At 44.4% G+C, this 21,414-nt stretch overlaps 1 protein-coding gene across 9 annotated transcripts in view; it reads right to left on the reverse strand.

The window, feature by feature from the left end:
* Positions 1-21,414, reverse strand: part of LOC137376165 (utrophin-like) — a 904,611-nt gene that overhangs the window by 33,173 nt on the left and 850,024 nt on the right. For all 9 annotated transcript variants that reach the window (XM_068044198.1, XM_068044197.1, XM_068044199.1 and 6 more), the window contains one exon: positions 2,543-2,651. In XM_068044198.1, coding sequence (XP_067900299.1) covers positions 2,543-2,651 — 109 coding nt within the window. The remainder of the gene's footprint in view (positions 1-2,542; positions 2,652-21,414) is intronic.

Genomic DNA, 21,414 nt, shown 5'->3' on the forward strand with positions numbered 1-21,414 from the left:
AGATCCAGTTTTTCCCTATCCACTCTGTCCAGACCCCTCGATTATGAATACCTCTATCAAATCTGCTCTCAGATTTCTTTTCTCCAAGGAAAACGGTCCTAACTTCTCCAATCTATCTTCATAAATGAAGTTCCTCATCTCTATAACCATTCTCGTGAATCTTTTCTGCACTCTCTCCTAAACCTTCACATCTTGCCTGAAGTCCAGCGCCCAGAACTGCACGCAATAATCCAGCTGAGGCCGAACTTGTGTCTTATACAAATTCAACACAACATCAGTTAAGAAAGCAGATGGGGTATTGGGCTTTATAAATAGAGGCATACAGTACAAAAGCCAGGATGTTATGGTGAACCTCCATAAAGCACTAGTTCCACTCCGAGCTGGGTATTGTGTCCAATTCTGGACATCACATTTTAGGAAGGTCGTGAAGGCTTTTGAGGGGTGCAGAAGAGATTCACTAGCATGGTTTCCGGGATGAGGGATTACAGTTATGTGGACAGTTTGGGGAGGCCAGGTTTGAGAAGCTGGGAGCAGAAAAGGCTAAGCAGACATTTGATAGATGTGTTTAAAATCATGAAGAGGTCAGATGGGTAAATAAAGAGAAACTGTTTCCAATGGCTAAAGGGTTGATAACAGAGGGCACAGATTTAACATGATTGTCAAAAGAACCAGATACAACATGAGGAAAAACTTCTTAACGCAACAAGTGGTTCGGATTTGGAATGCCAATAGCAGATACAGATTCTATAGTAGCCTTCAAAAGGGAATTGGATAAATATCTGAAGGAAAACAAATTGTAGGGATATGGGGAAAGATCAGTGGAGTACAACTAACTGGATTGTTCATTGAAAGAGCCAGCACAGACTCAATGGACTGAATAGCCTACTTCTATGCTGTACTATGCTCTATGCACAGTGGCGCAGCGGTTAGCACCGCAGCCTCACAGCTCCAGCGACCCGGGTTCAATCCTGGGTACTGCCTGTGTGGAGTTTGCAAGTTCTCCCTGTGTCTGCGTGGGTTTTCTCCGGGTGCTCCGGTTTCCTCCCACAAGCCAAAATACTTGCAGGTTGGTAGGTAAATTGGCCATTATAAATTGCCCCTAGTATAGGTAGGTGGTAGGAAATATAGGGACAGGTGGGGATGTGGTAGGAATATGGGATTAGTGTAGGATTAGTATAAATGGGTGGTTGATGGTCGGCACAGACTCGGTGGGCCGAAGGGCCTGTTTCAGTGCTGTATCTCTAAAACTAAAAAAATGTGCATTTTCAGTAGCTTACATATATGTTAGATTCCAGTTGAGCAAATTAAAAAGAAAGTTGAACAGTCTAACTAATTATCGTGCTGTTTGAATGTGCACGTAGTGCTCTCTGTCAGCCTTCAGACTGGAAACTCTGACTTGGTTTTCAATCTGGTCCAAATAAGATTCTTTTTAGTTAGCCTACATTCAGAACCCTGACCAGTAAAGAACTAAGAAAGCAAAATACCGAAATGCTACACGTATGTAGAACTTGCGGGTAAAACATTGAAAATATAAAATTACAAAAAGTACTTTTAAAGATACTTAAAAGTTTAAAATAAATAAAGAAGCTTTTTAAAGTCATGGAGGCCTGCAGCCAGACATCAGCTGCTTATTAACCTACTAGAAAGTTTGTAAGAGCAGTATTGTTCATCTGACCTCCAATTTCCTTTACTTATACTCATTCCTTCCCCATGATGGTGCAGCTGAGACGGTTAAGTCCCACTGTAGGGAATAATGGTGTGAGCCATGTCCATCACTCTGTTGCAGTGCCAGTGAGCTATGCCATGGCAGCATTCAAAAACAGGGAAACCTTTGTGCAAGGAACAAAAATAGAATGTACTTCATATTCTGGAATCTGTGCAATTTGTGTCATCATTCTTTCAATTAAATAGTCAAGAAGAACAAAGAACAAAGAAAATTACAGCACAGGAACAGGCCCTTCGGCCCTCCAAGCCTGCGCCGATCCAGATCCTCGATCTAAACATGTCGCCTATTTTCTAAGGGTCTGTATCTCTTTGCTTCCTGCCCATTCATGTATCTGTCTAGATACATCTTAAAAGACAATCAGGTGGCACAAGTTCACTCACCATTAAATATCTGGTTATGAAAGGGGTAAAAAGCTACAAGCAATAGATACAGCTGATCGAATTCTCTATCAAATACGCAGTTGTTCCAGAGTTCTTGGGACATGAAATGTCATGCTGTAGAAAACAACTGTCTTTAAGAATCAATAATGTTGAATGTAAGACCAACAATAAACTCCAGAGCTTCTCTCCATTAACCTTTGGGGAGAAGAAAGAAACAATGTTGACCTTTTCCTTGAATGCTTTGAATAGAGTTCCTTGGTAGATGGGTTAGCTTGATAGCATGTTTGGCTTTTTACTGTTCCATCCTTCACGTTCTCATGCCATGTGCAATTGTGTACAATACAACTAACAAGCTTTTTAACCTGTCTGAGGGTTAAGGGGTACCTTCTCTACCCTTGCATTTATTTTTATGTGACTCTTTTCATTCATCACTAACCTGTCTGTGAGCTGAGATCCTCGTTATAGGTTTGACCATTTTCAGCAAGCTGAAAGGATGCAGATGGAGAAACAGCAGTCACTCCGTTCAGTTTCGATTCGGTTAATGGCTATAAAAAAATTGCAACAGTAGAAGTCACATAATAATAATATACTGCTTCTATGAATTTTGACAAGACTCACAGGGATTGGTAAATGTACTTGATAAGACAGTTATTAAAAAGTATGGGCAAGTTATTGGTCATCATTGGGACACCATTTGTCATAGTCCACACATATTCTTTACTCAGATAAAGGACATGTTATGTAGTATTTTTCCGCAGTGACTATAGTGGGAATGAAGGCAAATTAAGTATTTAGTAATGAATGAGTGAATGTATTAAAGTTGAAGAAAGATCAACCTCTGTATGGAAATAGAACAGGTACACTACCATCGTTTAAGTCTTTTGACTCCTGTCAATAATTAATTCCGTTGTTTGGTTTACATTATGAAGTACGGTGGTCTATATGGTCCCAGCATCGCAAATCTCACTTGGGATGCAACATGTGATAGACTTGGAGCAGCATTCTTAATTAGCTGGTAAACTGGGAGCAGCAGTCCCAATTAGTTGGTGGAAGAACCAAAACACCAATTAAAATAGAATGTCAGAGGATTTGCAATGCTGTTTCAACTCTATTGCACTGATTGAACTAGAAAAGTGGTAGGAAATGAGAATGTGCCTGCAATCTCTGTCACGTGAGTGTGGGAACAAGCAGTTTTTCCCCAGGTAGATGGGTTTAAAATATTTGAAAATCACCCACAGGACACTCGCAACTCAAAGCAGGCGGCTCAGAGGGGATTTGGCAGAGTTCTAGGAGATTGTTGCCCATCTACCTACTTGGTGACAGATGGTGCAGGTGATAGAGGAAGAAGGGACAATAGTCATGATCCAAAAGAAGTGTCACCAAACAGGGTTACACTGGAAAAACTGAGTTAATTTTCAAAAGGGCTATGATGTTTGGGAAAACATCTTACAAGGTACTTAGCAGGATTGTAATCAGAGCTTGGTACAATGCCCTGACTACTGCCTCTCCCAAAACATGAACGACTGCATTGCAGCAACTTATGCTGTAGCTTAAGAGTAAGCCTGGGCCAGCAGCTGGGCTAAAATCCTATGGAGAGGGAGGAGGGGTGGTGGTTGGAGTCCAATTTGGCCAACTTCATACTGCACAACCAGAGCAATATCCTTCAATACCACATAGCTGTTTGTGTTGGACTCAAAACCACAACACGATCGCAATTGGGAATTTAAAAGTCGAGAGAGCAAGGCATTTGCATGCAGTTTTGGTGGAGTCCTGACATACACAAGTGGCCAACTTCAAAGTGATTGGGGGCAGTTGCAACATTGTCATTATCAGCAGCTTGCTGAGCTTTCTAAAGCACTTGTTTGCGTGAAATATCCTAAACGCAGTGTACCCCTTTAATACAAGACAAAAGGATTATAAAAAGAGCTGATTTATACTGAGGTTGCTTAAGGTGTGATGAGCTGATTTATAACGGCTCTTCCAAAAAACAATTTTCCTTCCAGAATATGAACTGCTGTGAATGTGAAACAAGCAGATGTCCATTCACCAGATCCACAACTGTTTTATTGTCAATTCATAGTTCAGTCCAAATATCAGTTCCCACTCTTCCCTTCTGGACTAACTCTCTGTCCAGAGGCAACTCCCCCACTGGGCAAAAACCCAGTCCTTAAATGCAAAATTATAATGAGCATCACCTGCTCTCTATTAACACTGAAATGAGTCCTGTTTAATTAAAGGGACCCAGCATTTTCAATATTGTCAGTGAATACTATTCCATTGGGGACATCGCACTTCTGATATCATGACACAGCTGTGCGAAATAGCTAGTTACATTTATTGGACAAGGAATTTCTAGATTATCCCCAGGAGGGAATTTTAGGATCATAGGAAATGGGAGTAGGAGTAGGCCATTTGGCCTGTTGAGCCTGCTCTGCCATTCATACAGATCACGGCTGATCATCTACCTCTATGCCATTTTCCTCCACCATCTATATAGCCCTTGATGTCATTAGAATTCAGAGATCTATCGATTTATGTCTTGAACATGCTCAATGATTAAGCTTCCACAGCCATCTGGGGTAGAGAATTCCACAGATTCACCACCCTCTGAGTAAAGAAATTCCTCCTCATCTCAGTCTTAAGTGACCTGACTCACCAGCCAGAGGAAACATCCTATCCTGTCACGCCGTGTAAGAATTTTGTAAGTTTCAATGAGATCACCTCTTATTCTTCAAAGTTCCAGAGAATACAGGTCCAGTTTCTGCAATCTCTCCTTATAAAACAATCCCGCCATCCCAGGGATTAATCTGGTGAACCTCTGTCTTTACCTGTCTTGCTGGCAAACTTCCAGCCCTGCACTCACTCTACTCTGCATTCTCGATATTAAACTGAAGATCTGTTGATCTGGTGTGAAACCACCAGCTTCTGGGGGACTTACTTTTACAATTCCAGCACTATCTGCCTTGAGACTGCTAATCTCAATCTCTTACAAATCAGTTCAGTGCCCCAGTTTGACAAAAACCCAAACACTGTGACGCTGAAGCTGGTGTGCGGATGCACTGTAGGATTCACAAAGAAAACAAGCTAACAATCTCAGAGCAGTTCAAAAAATGTCACTGAAAAATACCACCATGAACAGAACATTTTTATTTGTGATTTATAATGTGTGAACAGTGCAATATTCCTCAATGCCTCCCTGATGGTCCAGATGGTAAATTACTCAGTGAGGTAATGAACTGTAAAATGAAAATATGAAATTCAGTCTTCACACAATGTTGAATCAGTGGATCTCATCTCAGCTGGGGGGGGTGGGGGGGGGGAGCTACAATTGGCCCCTCAGAGTCAGATGGGGAAAAATTCTATCAAGAGTCCTGATTGTTATTTACTGATGCTTGATGAAAGCACGCATTTGTAGAGGGTGAGCATGGCAGGACTATGTCTCCTCAATGGCACTCATTGTTTGGACTTTCACTGGAATAACGGCCAGTGGAGCAAAGTGGTGGAAGGCTGCTGATGCCTATACAACATATTCTGGCAAGAGTCAGTGCATCAGGAGAGGAAATGAATGAAAAACAAAACAAATTATTCAATTCCTGAGCATAACCCTTTCCCTAAGGAGCCATATTATAATTTTCTCTCTCACCCACAATGGATGTACTTGTGTTTACAAATGACTTTGCTTTTCTGAACCACATATATTTCTCTCAAAGAGGGCTATTTTCATAACAAACACCTTCCATGGTCACATAGAACAACAAAATTAATCATCTTGTTCCTGCAGCTTCATTGCTAAAATGCCATTCCATCTAATTATAGTAATTACATCTAATTGTAGATTCAAGTTGACCTATTCTCTTATTCACTTACCGAGAAGTCCTGCCACCAGGGCTGAAAGTGGGAGGAGAGCCCTCTTTGTCCAGCAGCAGGACCCTGGGGTGGCATATTGCTGCAGCAGCCAATTAAGGGGCCGCTGCTGACCGATTAAGGATGGCGCTCTGGGCCGGCAGCTCTGCAGCCTCAGCATTGCCACCTCTGGCAATGGGTAGTGCCGAGGCTGCAGCTCCAGGGAGAGGGTGTCTCAATTCCAGGGTTCCTTCAAAGACAGGTGAGTTGGGTTGGGGGACGCTGGGGCCAGACAGGCAGGCCCTGGCTATCAGGGAGGGGATGGGGGTGTCGTGGTGTACCGGCAGTGCCATAGCTGCAAGGGGCCCCTCCATGAGCCATGGAGTGCCCATAAAGGAGGGCTCTCCCACCGAAACCTGCAGTGACACAGCGACAGCCCAACCCCACACCCTGATGCGGGCAAAATGTCCGTAGAGGTAGCTCTTAAAAGGCCACTTAAGCAGTTCAATTGGCCACCAGGCGGGTGGCTATGGCAGCGGGAAGACATCAGGTTCCTCTCCTGATGACTTCCCTTGCCATATTGCCAGCCCTCACGCATCCTAGCCTGCCTCCAATAGGCCAGGAAAATTCAGCCCAGCATCTCACTATTCACTGGGCATAACAAGGGTAAACTATTGCCAAACAGCTACATAAGCAATCGAGATGTTATAACATTCAAACCCAAAGTCATTATTCTGCATTTAGTCGTGGAACCTAAAAATGACATTGGGCAAACAAAAATTATATGTAAGTGTTTTAATAATCTCCAAGTACAGACAAGGATTGAACCTTGAAAGCTTTTCTGGCTCCAGTTACAGCCCTCTCAAAGAAATACCATAAATACATCAAAGCCTGCAGAAAGTGTCCTGAATGCCAAGATACCTGGAATAATCTCACCAACACATGTCATCAGCTGCTATTTAAAAAGGATTAAGCTGCTTTTGTCTGGCTGTGTATAAGATTAGTAAAAATAGTCTTTACAACTTAAGCAAATTTTGATTAGAGTCGGTACATTTGTATGCTACAGGACTCTGTTGTGTTTGAAAGCATTCCCTTTGGAACTTATGCCAGGAATTATTCAGTAAAGGAATGTAGGCGTGCAAAGATAGGCTCGATTTTATCATTAACATGTTTTTTAAAAAACAAAATGATAGAGCCAATTTTAAAAGAAAAAAATTCCCATCACAGGACAGCATTCATTTTACTTACTGCTTCATGTACTCTTATTTACAACGAATGCAAAACAGACCATTTCCCTTCGCATGGCTGAGCTGGCATGGCAGGTGATGTGTGGCAGGGCAGGGGTGCCACCTGGAGGCTATATTTGGGATAGGGATTGTAGAAAAATATGTAGCTCTCAAGCCTCCTCCCCCAATCGCTTTGTGCTTACACACCCACTACACCTACACTCCTATTACCATACTTGCCATTTCCCTTTGTATTACCTACTGAACCCAGAATTGCTTCCCTTCCTCTTGCTCTGTCACTCACCCCACCCTCAATCCACAGTGTATTCCTCGCTAGCCCAGGGATCAGGTGGCCAGAGGTTCTCAAAAAACTTATTTCTTTCCGTCCCTATCCCAATCCTCCTCCTCAAAAGGTTTCCTTGCTTCCAGAATTAAGCTCAAATATTTTTCTCTTTAAAAAAAACTGAATGATGAAGGATATTCTGTCTGCTTCTCCATCTGTGTCAGGTATTGGCAATTCTACTTCACACATGTAAGCAATTATCCTTTCGAATCCATCAACAAAATACAGGTCAAAAATTAGGTAGCTCCAAAAATCAACTATACTTTTTGAGAACTGAAATTTATGGAATCAGTACACAGTCACTTTTTTTTTACACAAACACGTACGTGCGCGGTTTGAAAAAGTAAATTGAGTGATTTCCCTTTATAACTGCTGTTACCAGAAAGACCAAGATATAGCCAAGCTACTAGATGATGTGCACAATGCTCACATTCCTACATAACTAACAAGAAAAATTACCAGTAAGAAAAGCCAGATACCATCAAGTAAAACAAAAGCTGCAGGTCAAGCTAAGAGAGATAAAGAACCAATGGCGGAAGAACAAGCCTGCAGAGCTTTAGGAAGCTGCTGATAAGCACGACCTGAAGACTCTCTATGAAGGTCTCCGATCTGTCTATGGCCCCAAAACCAATGGTAAGATACCCATCTTCTCAAAAGACGGCAATCAGTTCCTAACGAACAGGCATGAGATTCTCTCTCGTTGGGCAGAGCATTTTAACAATCTCCTGAAACAAGAATCCAAAGCGTGAAACAACACCATTGTATCACTTCCACAGTAACAGTTTAACTTCAGTACTGGGGAACCTTCTAGAAACAATAATTCGTGACAAAATTAATAGTCACGTGGACAAATGCGGGTTAATTAAGGAAAGCTAGCATGAATTTGTTAAGGGAAAATCGTGTTTAACTAACGGGCTGGAGATTTTTTGAAGATGTAATAGAGAGGGTTGATCAGGGCAATGCTGTTGATGTGGTGTCCATGGACTTCCAAAAGGCGTTTTATATAGTGCCGCACAACAGGCTTGTGAACAAAGTTATAGCTCATGGAAAAAAAGGGACAGTAGCAACCTGGATACGAAATTGGCTGAGTGACGGGAAACAGAGAATAGTGATAAATGGATGTTTTTTGGGTTGGAGGAAAGTTTGTAATGGAGTTCCGCAAGGGTCAGTGTTGGGACCCTTGCTCTTCCTGATGCATATTAATGACTTAGACCTTGGTGTACAGGGCACAATTTCAAAATTTGCAGATGATACGAAACTTGGAAGCATTGTGAACTGTGAGGAGGATAGTGTAGAACTTCAAAAGGACATAGAGATAGCAGATATGTAGGCAAATCTCAGAGAGGTGTAAAAATAATCGGGTAATAATCGTTGGGGATTTCAACTTCCCCAATATTAACTGGGATGGTCTTAGTGTAAATGGCTTAAAGGGGACAGAATTCTTAAACTGCATACAGGAGAGCTTTTTGAGCCAGCACGGAGAAAGTCCTACAAGAAAAAGGGCAGTACTGGATCTAATCCTAGGGAATAAAGCTGGACAAGTGGTGGAAGTGTCAGTAGGGAGCATTTTGGGGATAGTGACCATAATTCTAAGATTTAAGGTAATTATGGAAAAAGATGGACTGGAAATAAAGGTACTGAATTGGGGGAAGGCCGACTTCAATATGATAAAACAGGATCTGGCCAAAATGGACTGGGAGCAGCTACTTGTCGGAAAGTCTACATCAGACCTGTAGGAGTCATTCAAAAAGGAAACAGTGCGAGTTCAGGGCCAACATGTTCCTGCAAAAGTGAAGGGTAGGACCAACAAGTCCAGGGAACCCTGGATGTCAAAGGATATAGAGGATTGGATAAGGAAAAAAAAGCAGACTTATGGCAGATTCAGAGGGCTGAAAACAGCGGAGGCCCAAGAGGAGTATAGAAAGTGTAGGGGGTACATAAAAAAGTAATTAGGAGAGCGAAGAGGGGGCATGAAAAAACACTGGTGGGCACTGGCAGGAATCCTCACATCATTTAAGAAGTATCTGGATGAGCACTTGAAATGCCGTAGCGTGCAAGGCTACGGGCCAAGTGCTAGAAAATGGGATTAGAATAGATAGGTGCTTGATGGCCGGCACGGACAAGATGGGCCGAAGGGCCTGTTTCTGTGCTGTATGACAGTATAGTAGACAAGTTGGTGGAATGAGCGGACAAGTGGCAGATGAAGTTCAATTCGAAGTGATTCATTTTGGTAGGAAGAACATGGAGAGAAAACATAAAACAATGGACACAACTCTAAAGGGGGTGCAGGAACAGAGGGATCTGGGGGTATATGTCCATAAGTCATTGAATGTGGCAGGACAGGTTGAGAGAACGGTTAATAAAGCATGCAGTATCTTAGGCTTTATTAGTAGGGGCTTAGAATACAAGAGCAAGGAGGTTATGTTGAACTTGTATAAGACACCTGTGGGGCCTCAGCTGCAGTAGTGTGTCCAGTTGTGGGCGCCGCACTTTAGGAAAGATGTGAAGGCATTGGAGAGAGTGCAGAAAAGATTTGCGAGAATGGTTCGAAGGATGAGGAATCTCTGTTATGAAGAAAGAACTGTTTTACTTGGAGCAGAGAAGGCTGAAAGGTGATTTGATAGAGGTATACAAAATCATGAGGGGTCTGGACAAAGATAGGGAGAAACTGTTCCCAATTGTGAAAGGATCAAGAATGAGAGGGCACAGATTTAAAGCAATTGGCAAAAGAAGCAAAAGTGACATGAGGAAAAACTTTTTCACGCAAAGAGTAGTTAAGGTCTGTAATACACTGCCTGAGAGTGTGGTGGAGGCAGGCACAATGGAGGAATTCAAAAAAGAGTTGGACTGTTATCTGAAAAGGAAGAATGTGCAGAGTTACGGGGAGAAATCAGGGGAATGGCATTAGGTGAACTGCTCATTTGGAGAGCCGGAGTGGACATGATGGGCTGAATGGCCTCCTTCTGAACTGTAACAACTCTATGATTCTGAGCTTCCCCTTAATCCATCTCAAGCCAAAGTCACAAAAGCCATAAAGCCTTCGGGCTCGGGTTCGACTCCACAGTCACAAACAGTACACCCCTCAACTCAGTTCAGAGGTTCTGCCACCTTGGAGTATCCTCTCCAACAATACCATGTTGGATGATGAAATCACCCATTGGCTGGCAAAAGCAAGCTCAGCATTTGGTAGGCTCATCCACAAGCTTTGGAGAAAGCATGGAGTCTGTCTCAAAACAAAGATCATAGTCTACTAGACAGTGGTTCTCACATCGCTTCTCTATGGCTCTGAGGTATGGACAACCTACCGGCGTCACATAAAGCAACTAGATGCATTCCACCTTCGCTGTTTAAGATCTATCTGCAACATTAAGTGGCAGGACTCAAAGGTTCTTGCAAGGTACCGCATTCCTGGTATTGAGATCAGAGGCTAGGAATCCTGTGGCGAGTAACTCATCTCCTAACTCCCCAAAGCCTGTCCACGATCTACAGGGCACAAGTCAGCAGTGTGATGGAATACTCTCCACTTGCCTGGACGAGTACAGCTCCAACAACACTCAAGAAGCTTGACACCATCCAGGACAAAGCAGCCCGCTTGATTGGCACCCCATCCACAAACATTCACTCCCTCCACCACCAACGCACAGTGGCAGCTGTGTGTACCATCTCCAAGATGCACTGCATCAATGCACCAAGGCTCCTTCAACAGCACCTTCCAAACCCGCGACCTCTACCAACTAGAAGGCCAAGGGAAGCAAATGCATGGGAACACCACCACCTGCAAGTTCCCCTCCAAGTCACACACCATCCTGACTTGGAACTACATTGCCACTCCTTCACTGTCGCTGGGTCAAAATCCTGGAACTCCCTTCCTAACAGCACTGTGGGTGTACCTACCCCACATGGATTGCAGCAGTTCAAGAAGGCAGCTCACCATCACCTTCTCAAGGGCAATTAGGGATGGGCAATGAATGGTGGCCTAGCCACCAACGCCCACATCCCATGAATGAATGATAAAAAAAAAATGCTCATCGGAACTCAGCTTGGTTCGCACGGAAAATTCCCATATACCAAAGGCGGTATTCTACAGCCAGCTGAGCACATAGGTGGTCTGATTAGCAAGTTTGCAGACGACACTAAGATTGGTGGAGTAGCAGATAGTGAAGGGGACTGTCAGAGAATACAGCAGAATATAGATAGATTGGAGAGTTGGGCAGAGAAATGGCAGATGGAGTTCAATCCGGGCAAATGCGAGGTGATGCATTTTGGAAGATCCAATTCAAGAGTGAACTATACAATAAATGGAAAATTCCTGAGGAAAATTGATGAAGAGAGATTTGGGTGTTCAGGTCCATTGTTCCCTGAAGGTGGCAACGCAGGTCAATAGAGTGGTCAAGAAGGCAAACGGCATGCTTTCCTTCATCGGACAGGGTATTGAGTATAAGAGTTGGCAGGTCATGTTACAGTTGTATAAGACTTTTGTTCGGCCACATTTGGAATACTGCGTGCAGTTCTGGTCGCCACATTACCAAAAGGATGTAGATGCTTTGGAGAGGGTGCAGAGGAGGTTCACCAGGATGTTGCCTGGTATGGAGGACGCTAGCTATGAATAGAGGTTGAGTAGATTAGGATTATTTTCATTAGAAAGACGGAGGTTGAGGGGGGACCTGATTGAGGTGTTCAAAATCATGAGAGGTATAGACAGGGTGGATAGCAAGAAGCTTTTTCCCAGAGTGGGGGGATTCAATTACTAGGGGTCACGAGTTCAAAGTGAGAGGGGAAAAGTTTAGGGGGGATATGCGTGGAAAGTTCTTTACGCAGAGGGTGGTGGGTGCCTGGACCGCGTTGCCAGCGGAGGTGGTAGACGCGGGCACGATAGCGTCTTTTAAGATGTATCTAGACAGATACATGAATGGGCAGGAAGCAAAGAGATACAGACCCTTAGAAAATAGGCGACATGTTTAGATAGAGGATCTGGATCGGCGCAGGCTTGGAGGGCCGAAGGGCCTGTTCCTGTGCTGTAATTTTCTTTGTTCTTTTAAACCTGGACTATAGGACGTCCCAAACTTAGAAATAAGAACATTCTGAAGGCCAATCTCAGAGCCTGTAAGTTGTACCCCATTACATGGGGAAAAAACAACCACGGACAGATCCAAATGGAGTAGTCTTGGTCATTTAGCAATCTCAACATTTGAGGAGAACAGTCAGGTCCCTAGAGGACAAACGAACAAAGCCAGTGCCTTCACCCACCCCTCCAACAGTGATTTCATATGTAACATCCGCAATCAGATCTGCAAATCGAGATTTGCTTTAACTTTAAATACGAGACAACACCAACCTAGACAGTGAATGTCCAGTCTCCTTGCTGAACACTCATCCGTCAAAGCGATGGGAGAATTCATACATACATATACTTTTAGAAAATCAAAGTGATTGCATATGTTGGTTTCTGTGAATTCTTCCCTTTGTTTAAATTGGTTCATGGAATCTAGGCGCCGCTGGCAAGGCCAGGATTTATTGCCCATCCCTAATTGTCCGCAAGAAGGTAATGGTGAGCTGCCTTCTTGAACTGCTGCAGTCCATGTGTTGTCGGCACATCCACAGTGCTGTTAGGTAGGGATTTTGAACCAGCGACAATGAAGGAAAGGCAATAAATTTCCAAGTCAGGATGGTGCGTGACTTGGAGTGGAACTTGCAAGTGGTGGCATTCCCATGCGCCTGCTGGCTCTTTTCTTCTAGGTGGAAGCGGTCACAGACTTGGAAAGTGCCGTTGAAGGAGCCTTGGTGAGTTGTTGCAGAGCATCTTGTAGATGGTACACACTGCTGCCACGGTCCACTGGTGTTGGAAGGATTTAATGTTTAAGGTGGTGGATGAGGTGCCAATCACACCAGGTACTTTGTTCCAGATGGTGCCGTGGTTTTTGAATGTGGTGGCAGCTGTACTCATCCAGGCAAGTGGTGAGTACTCCATCACACTCCTCACTTGTGCCTTGTAGATGATGGAAATTAAAATGGAAGGAGGAAAATTAATGGATGAGTCTGGAAGTCAGATGAAACAAGGGTTAGAAATTAAAAGAGAGTTTGGCAGTGCTCAAGGCTATCTATTTCAATGCAAGGTGTATAGCAAATAAAGCAGATGAGCTGAGGGCACAGATAGACACGTGGCAGTATGATATCATAGCCATTACAGAAACATGACTTAAGGAGGGACAGGAATGGCAGCTCAACGTTCCTGGTTACAGGGTTTTCAGACGCGATATGGAAGGGGATAAGAATGGAGGGGGAGTGGCAATTACGGTATAGGAAACTATTACAGCTGTGAGGAGGGATGATATGTTGAAAGGTTCATCAAATGAGGCCATATGGATTGAGCTAAGGAACAAAAAAGGGGCAATAACACTGCTGGGAGTGTACGATAGACCCCCAACCAGTCAGAGGGTGCTAGAAGAGCATATATGTAGGCAAATCTCTGAGAAGTGCAAGAACCATAGGGCAGTAACAGTAGGGGATTTTAATTACCCCAATATTAACTGGGATAGTTTTAGTGTGAAAGGAATTGAGGGAGCAGAGTTTTTGAGGTGCATTCAGGAGAACTTTTTTGCCCAGTATGTAGCAAGTCGAACAAGAGAGGGTGCAGTTTTAGACTTAGTTTCAGGAAATGAAAATGGGCAACTGGAAGGAGTGGCAGTGGGAGAGCATTTTGGTGGTAGAGATCATAGTTCAGTCAGTTATTACATACTAATGGAAAAGGACAGAGATAATGGGTGGCACAGTGGCGCAGTGGTTAGCACCGCAGCCTCACAGCTCCAGCGACCCGGGTTCAATTCTGGGTACTGCCTGTGTGGAGTTTGCAAGTTCTCCCTGTGTCTGCGTGGGTTTTCGCCGGGTGCTCCAGTTTCCTCCCACCACCAAAGACTTGCAGTTTGCCCCTAGCTATTTTGCAGCGGCGACAGGGAGAGCGAGGTGGCAGCTGGGTAAGTGAGTTTACAACTTATATAAACTTACCTTTTTGTTTCGGCAGTTTCTTTTTGCAGCGGCAACAGGGAGAGTGAGGTGGCAGCTGGTTAAGTGAGTTTACAACTTATATAAACTTACCTTTTTGTTTCGGCTGTTTCTTTTTGCAGCGGCGACAGGGAGAGCGAGGTGGCAGCTGGGTAAGTAAGTCCTATATATTTGGGCAGCGGCTGAACCCGAGACACTACACCTGTAGTGTCTCCCACCCGCCCTCCTCCTCTAACCAAAAAAGAAGGACTCGGTGGTGTGCAGATAAGGTAAGGCTTTTTCTAATTATTTTTTTTCGTGTGATTGGTAAAAACTTTTCGTTCCTTTTTCATTTATCTAAGTTAAGACTAAGTTAAGCTTAAGATTAAAAATGGCAGGAGATCTCAGACCCTTGTTATGCTCCTCTTGCTCAATGTGGGAGCTCAGGGACACGGCTGATGTTCCTGACTCCTTCATGTGCTGGAAGTGTGTCCAGCTGCAGCTCTTGTTAGACCGCATGACGGCTCTGGAGCTGCGGATGGACTCACTTTGGAGCATGCGCGATGCTGAGGAGGTCGTGGATAGCACGTTTAGCGAATTGGTCACACCGCAGATTAGGATTGCTGAGGGAGAAAGGGAATGGGTGACCAAAAGGCAGAGAAAGAGCAGGAAGGCAGTGCAAGTGTCCCCTGCGGTCATCTCCCTCCAAAACAGGTATACCGTTTTGGATACTGTTGGGGGAAGATGGCTCACCAGGGGAAGGCAGCAGTAGCCAGGTTCATGGCACCGTGGCTGGCTCTGCTGTTCGGAAGGGCGGGAAAAAGAGTGGAAGGGCTATAGTCATCGGGGATTCGATTGCAAGGGGAGTAGATAGGCGGTTCTGTGGTCGAAAACGAGACTCCCGAATGGTATGTTGCCTCCCAGGTGCACGGGTCAGGGATGTCTCAAATCGGCTGCAGAACATTCTGAAAGGGGAGGGTGAACAGCCAGTTGTCGTTGTGCACATAGGCACCAATGATATAGGTAAAAAACGGGATGAGGTCCTAAAAGCAGAATTTAGGGAGTTAGGAGCCAAGTTAAAAAGTAGGACCTCAGAGGTAGTAATCTCAGGATTGCTACCAGTGCCACGTGATAGTCAGAGTAGAAATGAAAGAATAGTCAGGATGAATGCGTGGCTTGAGAGATGGTGCAGGAGGGAGGGGTTCAGATTTTTGGGACATTGGGACCGGTTCTGGGGGAGGTGGGACTATTACAAATTGGACGGTCTACACCTGGGCCGGACTGGAACCAGTGTCCTTGGGGGTGCTTTTGCTAACGCTGTTGGGGAGGGTTTAAACTAATGTGGCAGGGGGATGGGAACCAAATGAGGAGGTCAGTGGACAGTAAGGAGGTAGTAACTAAAGCCTGTAAGGAACTAGATAATGAAGTCAGCGTGACTAAGGGAAAGAGTAGACAGGGAGCAGATGATGAACGCAAAGGGACTGGTGGTCTGAGGTGCATTTGTTTTAATGCAAGAAGTGTAGTAGGTAAGGCAGATGAACTTAGGGCTTGGATTAGTACCTGGGAGTATGGTGTTATTGCTATTACTGAGACTTGGTTGAGGGAAGGGCATGATTGGCAACTAAATATCCCAGGATATCGATGCTTCACGCGGGATAGAGAGGGAGGTAAAAGGGGTGGAGGAGTTGCATTACTGGTCAAAGAGGATATCACAGCTGTGCTGAAGGAGGGCACTATGGAGGACTCGAGCAGTGAGGCGATATGGGCAGAACTCAGAAATAGGAAGGGTGCGGTAACAATGTTGGGGCTGTACTACAGGCCTCCCAACAGCGAGCGTGAGATAGAGGTACAAATATGTAAACAGATTATGGAAAGCTGCAGGAGCAACAGGGTGGTGGTGATAGGAGATTTTAATTTTCCCAACATTGACTGGGATTCACTTAGTGTTAGAGGTCTAGATGGAGCAGAATTTGTAAGGAGCATCCAGGTGGGTTTTCTACAGCAGTATGTAAATAGTCCAACTCGGGAAGAGGCCATACTGGACCTGGTGTTGGGAAATGAGCCGGGCCAGGTGGTTGAAGTTTCAGTCGGGGACTACTTTGGGAATAGTGATCACAATTCCGTAAGTTTTAGAATACTCATGGACAAAGATGAGAGTGGTCGTAAAGGAAGAGTGCTAAATTGGGGGAAGGCCAACTATACCAAAATTCGGCAGGAGCTGGGGAATGTAGATTAGGAGCAGCTGTTTGAAGGTAAATCCAAATTTGATATGTGGGAGCCTTTTAAAGAGAGGTTGATTAGCGTGCAGGAGAGACATGTTCCTGTGAAAATGAGGGATAGAAATGGCAAGATTAGAGAACCATGGATGACAGGTGAAATTGTGAGACTAGCTAAGAGGAAAAAGGAAGCATACATAAGGTCTAGGAGGCTGAAGAAAGACGAAGCTTTGAAAGAATATCGGGATGTAGGACCAATCTGAAATGAGGAATTAAGAGGGCTAAAAGGGGTCATGAAATATCTTTAGCAAACAGGGTTAAGGAAAATCCCAAAGCCTTTTATTCATATATAAGGAGCAAGAGGGTAACTAGAGAAAGGATTGGCCCACTCAAGGATAAAGGAGGAAAGTTATGCGTGGAGTCAGAGAAAATGGGTGAGATTCTAAACGAGTACTTTGCATTGGTATTCACCGAGGAGAGGGACATGACGGATGTTGAGATTAGGGACAGATGTTTGATTACTCTAGGTCAAGTCGGCATAAGGAGGGAGGAAGTGTTGGGTATTCTAAAAGGCATTAAGGTGGACAAGTCCCCAGGTCCGGATGGGATGTATCCCAGGTTACTGAGGGAAGCGAGAGAGGAAATAGCTGGGGCCTTAACAGATATCTTTGCAGCATCCTTAAACATGGGTGAGATCCCGGAGGACTGGAGAATTGCTAATGTTGTCCCCTTGTTTAAGAAGGGTAGCAGGGATAATCCAGGTAATTATAGACCGGTGAGCCTGACGTCAGTGGTAGGGAAGCTGCTGGAGAAGATACTGAGGGATAGGATCTATTCCCATTTGGAAAAAAATGGGCTTATCAGTGATAGGCAACATGGATTTGTGCAGGGAAGGTCATGTCTTACCAACATAATAGAATTCTTTGAGGAAGTGACAAAGTTGATTGATGAGGGAAGGGCTGTAGATGTCATATACATGGACTTCAGTAAGGCGTTTCATAAGGTTCCCCATAGTAGGCTGATGGAGAAAGTGAAGTCGCATGGGGTCCAAGGTGTACTAGCTAGATGGATAAAGAACTGGCTGGGCAACAGGAGACAGAGAGTAGCAGTGGAAGGGAGTTTCTCAAAATGGAGACGTGTGACCAGTGGTGTTCCACAGGGATCCGTGCTGGGACCACTGTTGTTTGTGATATACATAAATGATTGGGAGGAAAGTATAGGTGGTCTGATTAGCAAGTTTGCAGACGACACTAAGATTGGTGGAGTAGCAGATAGTGAAGGGGACTGTCAGAGAATACAGCAGAATATAGATAGATTGGAGAGTTGGGCAGAGAAATGGCAGATGGAGTTCAATCCGGGCAAATGCGAGGTGATGCATTTTGGAAGATCCAATTCAAGAGTGAACTATACAATAAATGGAAAAGTCCTGGGGAAAATTGATGTACAGAGAGATTTGGGTGTTCAGGTCCATTGTTCCCTGAAGGTGGCAACGCAGGTCAATAGAGTGGTCAAGAAGGCATACGGCATGCTTTCCTTCATCGGACGGGGTATTGAGTACAAGGGTTGGCAGGTCATGTTACAGTTGTATAAGACTTTGGTTCAGCCACATTTGGAATACTGCGTGCAGTTCTGGTCGCCACATTACCAAAAGGATGTAGATGTTTTGGAGAGGGTGCAGAGGAGGTTCACCAGGATGTTGCCTGGTATGGAGGGCGCTAGCTATGAAGAGAGGTTGAGTAGATTAGGATTATTTTCATTAGAAAGACGGAGGTTGAGCGGGGACCTGATTGAGGTGTACAAAATCAGGAGAGGTATCGACAGGGTGGATAGCAAGAAGCTTTTTCCCAGAGTGGGGGATTCAATTACTAGGGGTCACGAGTTCAAAGTGAGGGGGGAAAAGTTTAGAGGGGACATGCGTGGAAGATTCTTTACGGAGAGGGTGGTGGGTGCCTGGAACGCGTTGCCAGCGGAGGTGGTAGACGCGGGCACGATAGCGTCTTTTAAGATGTATCTGGACAGATACATGAATGGGCAGGAAGCAAAGAGATACAGACCCTTAGAAAATAGGCGACATGTTTAGATAGAGGATCTGGATCGGCGCAGGCTTGGAGGGCCGAAGGGCCTGTTCCTGTGCTGTAATTTTCTTTGTTCTTTGTAGTAGAGGTAGGGGAATATAGGGACAGGTGGGGTTGTTGTAGGAATATGAGATTAGTGTAGGATTAGTATAAATGGGTGGTTGATGATCGGCACAGACTCGGTGGGCCGAAGGGCCTGTTTCGGTGCTGTATCTCTAAATAAATAAATAAAATAAAAAAATAAATAAACAGGAGTTAGAGTTCTCAATTGGGGCAAGGCCAAGTTGACTAAACTGAGCAGTGATTTAGCGAAAGTGGACTGGAAACAGTTACTTGAAGGTAAATCGGTGTCAGAACAGTGGGAGGCATTCAAAGCGGAGATTCAAGGCGTTCAGAGTAAACAGTTTCCCACAAAGAAAAAGGGGGAGGCAGCCAAATCTACAGCCCCATGGATGTCAAGGAGCCTGCAGGGCAAGGTAAGGCAGAAAAGGAAAGCTTATGTCCGACACCGAGAACTCAATACTACAGAAAGCCGAGATGAATATAGAAAATAGAGGGGTGAAATCAATAAGGAAATTAGGAAAGCAAAGAGAGGGCATGAAAGAATATTGGCAAGCAAAATCAATGTGAACCCAAAGATGTTTTATCAATACATTAAGAGTAAGAGGATAACTCAGGAGAGAGCAAGGCCCATAAAAGACCAAAAAGATAACCTATGCATAGGAGCGGAAGATATTGGTATGGTTCTTAATGAATACTTTGCAGCTGTCTTCACAAAGCAGGGTGACAATGCAGATATTGTAGTTAAGGAGGGAGAATGTGAAGTATTGGATGTGATAAAATTAGGGAGAGGGGAAATATTAATGGGATTAGCATCCTTGCACATTGATAAATCACCAGGGCCAGATGAAATGTATCCTAGGCTGTTAAAAGAAGTAAAAGATGAAATAGCAGAGGGTCTGACCATCATTTTCCAGTCCTCATTGGATACAGATGTGGTGCCGGAGGATTGGAGAATTGCTAACATTGTACCTCTGTTTAAAAAGGGAGTGAAGGATAGACCGAATAATTACAGGCCAGTCAGTCTAACCTCAGTAGTGGGCAAATTATTGGTACTTATTCTGAGAGACAGGGTAAACTGTCACTTAGTGATAGTCAGCATGGATTTTTTAAGGGAAGATCTTGTTTCGCCAACTTGATCCAATTTTTTGAAGTAACAAGGAAGATAGATGAGAGTAGTGCAGTTAATGTGCTCTACTTGGATTTTAGCAAGGCTTTTGACAAGGTCCCACATGGCAGACTGGTTAAAAAAAATAAAATCCCATGGGATCCAAGGAAATGAAGCGAGTTGGATACAAAATTGGCTCAGTGGCAGGAAACAAAGGGTAATTGCTGACGGCTGTTTTAGCGACTGGAGGGCTGTTTCCAGTGAGGTTCTGCAGGGCTCAGTACTGGGTCCCCTGCTTTTTGTGGTGTATATTAACGATTTGGACGTAAATGTAGGGGGCATGATCAAGAGGTTTGCAGACGACGTGAAGATTGGCCATTGGTAGATAGCGAGGAGGATAGCTGTAGGCCACAGGAAGATATTGATGGTCTGGTCAGATGGGCAGAGAAGTGGCAAATGAAATTCAACTTGGAGAAGTGTGAGGTGATGCATTTGGGGAGGTCAAACAAGGCAAAGGAATACACAATTAATGGGAAAATACTGAGAAGTGTAGAGGAAGTAAGGGACCTTGGAGTGAATGTCCACAGATCCCTGAAGGTAGCAGGACAGGTCAATAAGGTGGTTAAGGAGGCATATGGAATCCTTTCCTTTATTAGCCGAGGTAAAAAAAACAAGAGCAGGGAGGTTATGCTGGAACTGCATAGCTCATTGGTTAGGCCACAACTTGAGTACTGTGTGCAGTTCTGGTCACCTCATTACAGAAAGGATGTAATTGCACTAGAGAGGGTACAGAGGAAATTTACGAGGATGTTGCCAGGACTAAGAAAATGCAGATGTGAGCAAAGATTGGACAGGCTAGGGTTGTTCTCCTTGCAACAGAGAAGGCTGAGGGGAGATCTGATTGAAATGTACAAAATTTTGAGGGGCCTGGACAGAGTGGAGGTGAAGGGTCTATTCACCTTAGCAGAGAGGTCAGTGACGAGGGGGCACCGATTTAAAGTTATTGGTAGAAACATTAGAGGGGAGATGAGAAAAAACATTTTCACCCAGAGAGTGGTGATGGTCTGGAACTCACTGTCTGGAAGGGTAGTTGAGGGAAAGACCCTCAACTCATTCAAAAGTCGTCTGGATATGCACCTCAAGTGCTGTAAGCTGGAGGGATATGGACCAAATGCTGGAAGGTGGGATTAGAATGGGTGGATCATTTTTTGGCCAGCACAGACACAATAGGCCAAGTGGCCTCTTTTTGTGCCTTAAAGTTTCTATGATTCTATGAAAGGCTTTGGGGAGTCAGGAGGCGAGTCACTCGCTGCAGAATTCCCAGCCTTGACCTGCTCTTGCAGCCTCAGTATTTCAATGGTTGCTCCAGTTAGGATGCTGGTCAATGGTGACCCCCGGTATGTTGATGGTAAGGGATTCAGGAATGGTAATGCCATTGAATATGAATAGGAGGTGGACA

The sequence above is a fragment of the Heterodontus francisci genome, chromosome 13 (assembly GCF_036365525.1).
Source record: "Heterodontus francisci isolate sHetFra1 chromosome 13, sHetFra1.hap1, whole genome shotgun sequence".
NCBI classification, from domain to species: Eukaryota; Metazoa; Chordata; class Chondrichthyes; order Heterodontiformes; family Heterodontidae; genus Heterodontus; species Heterodontus francisci.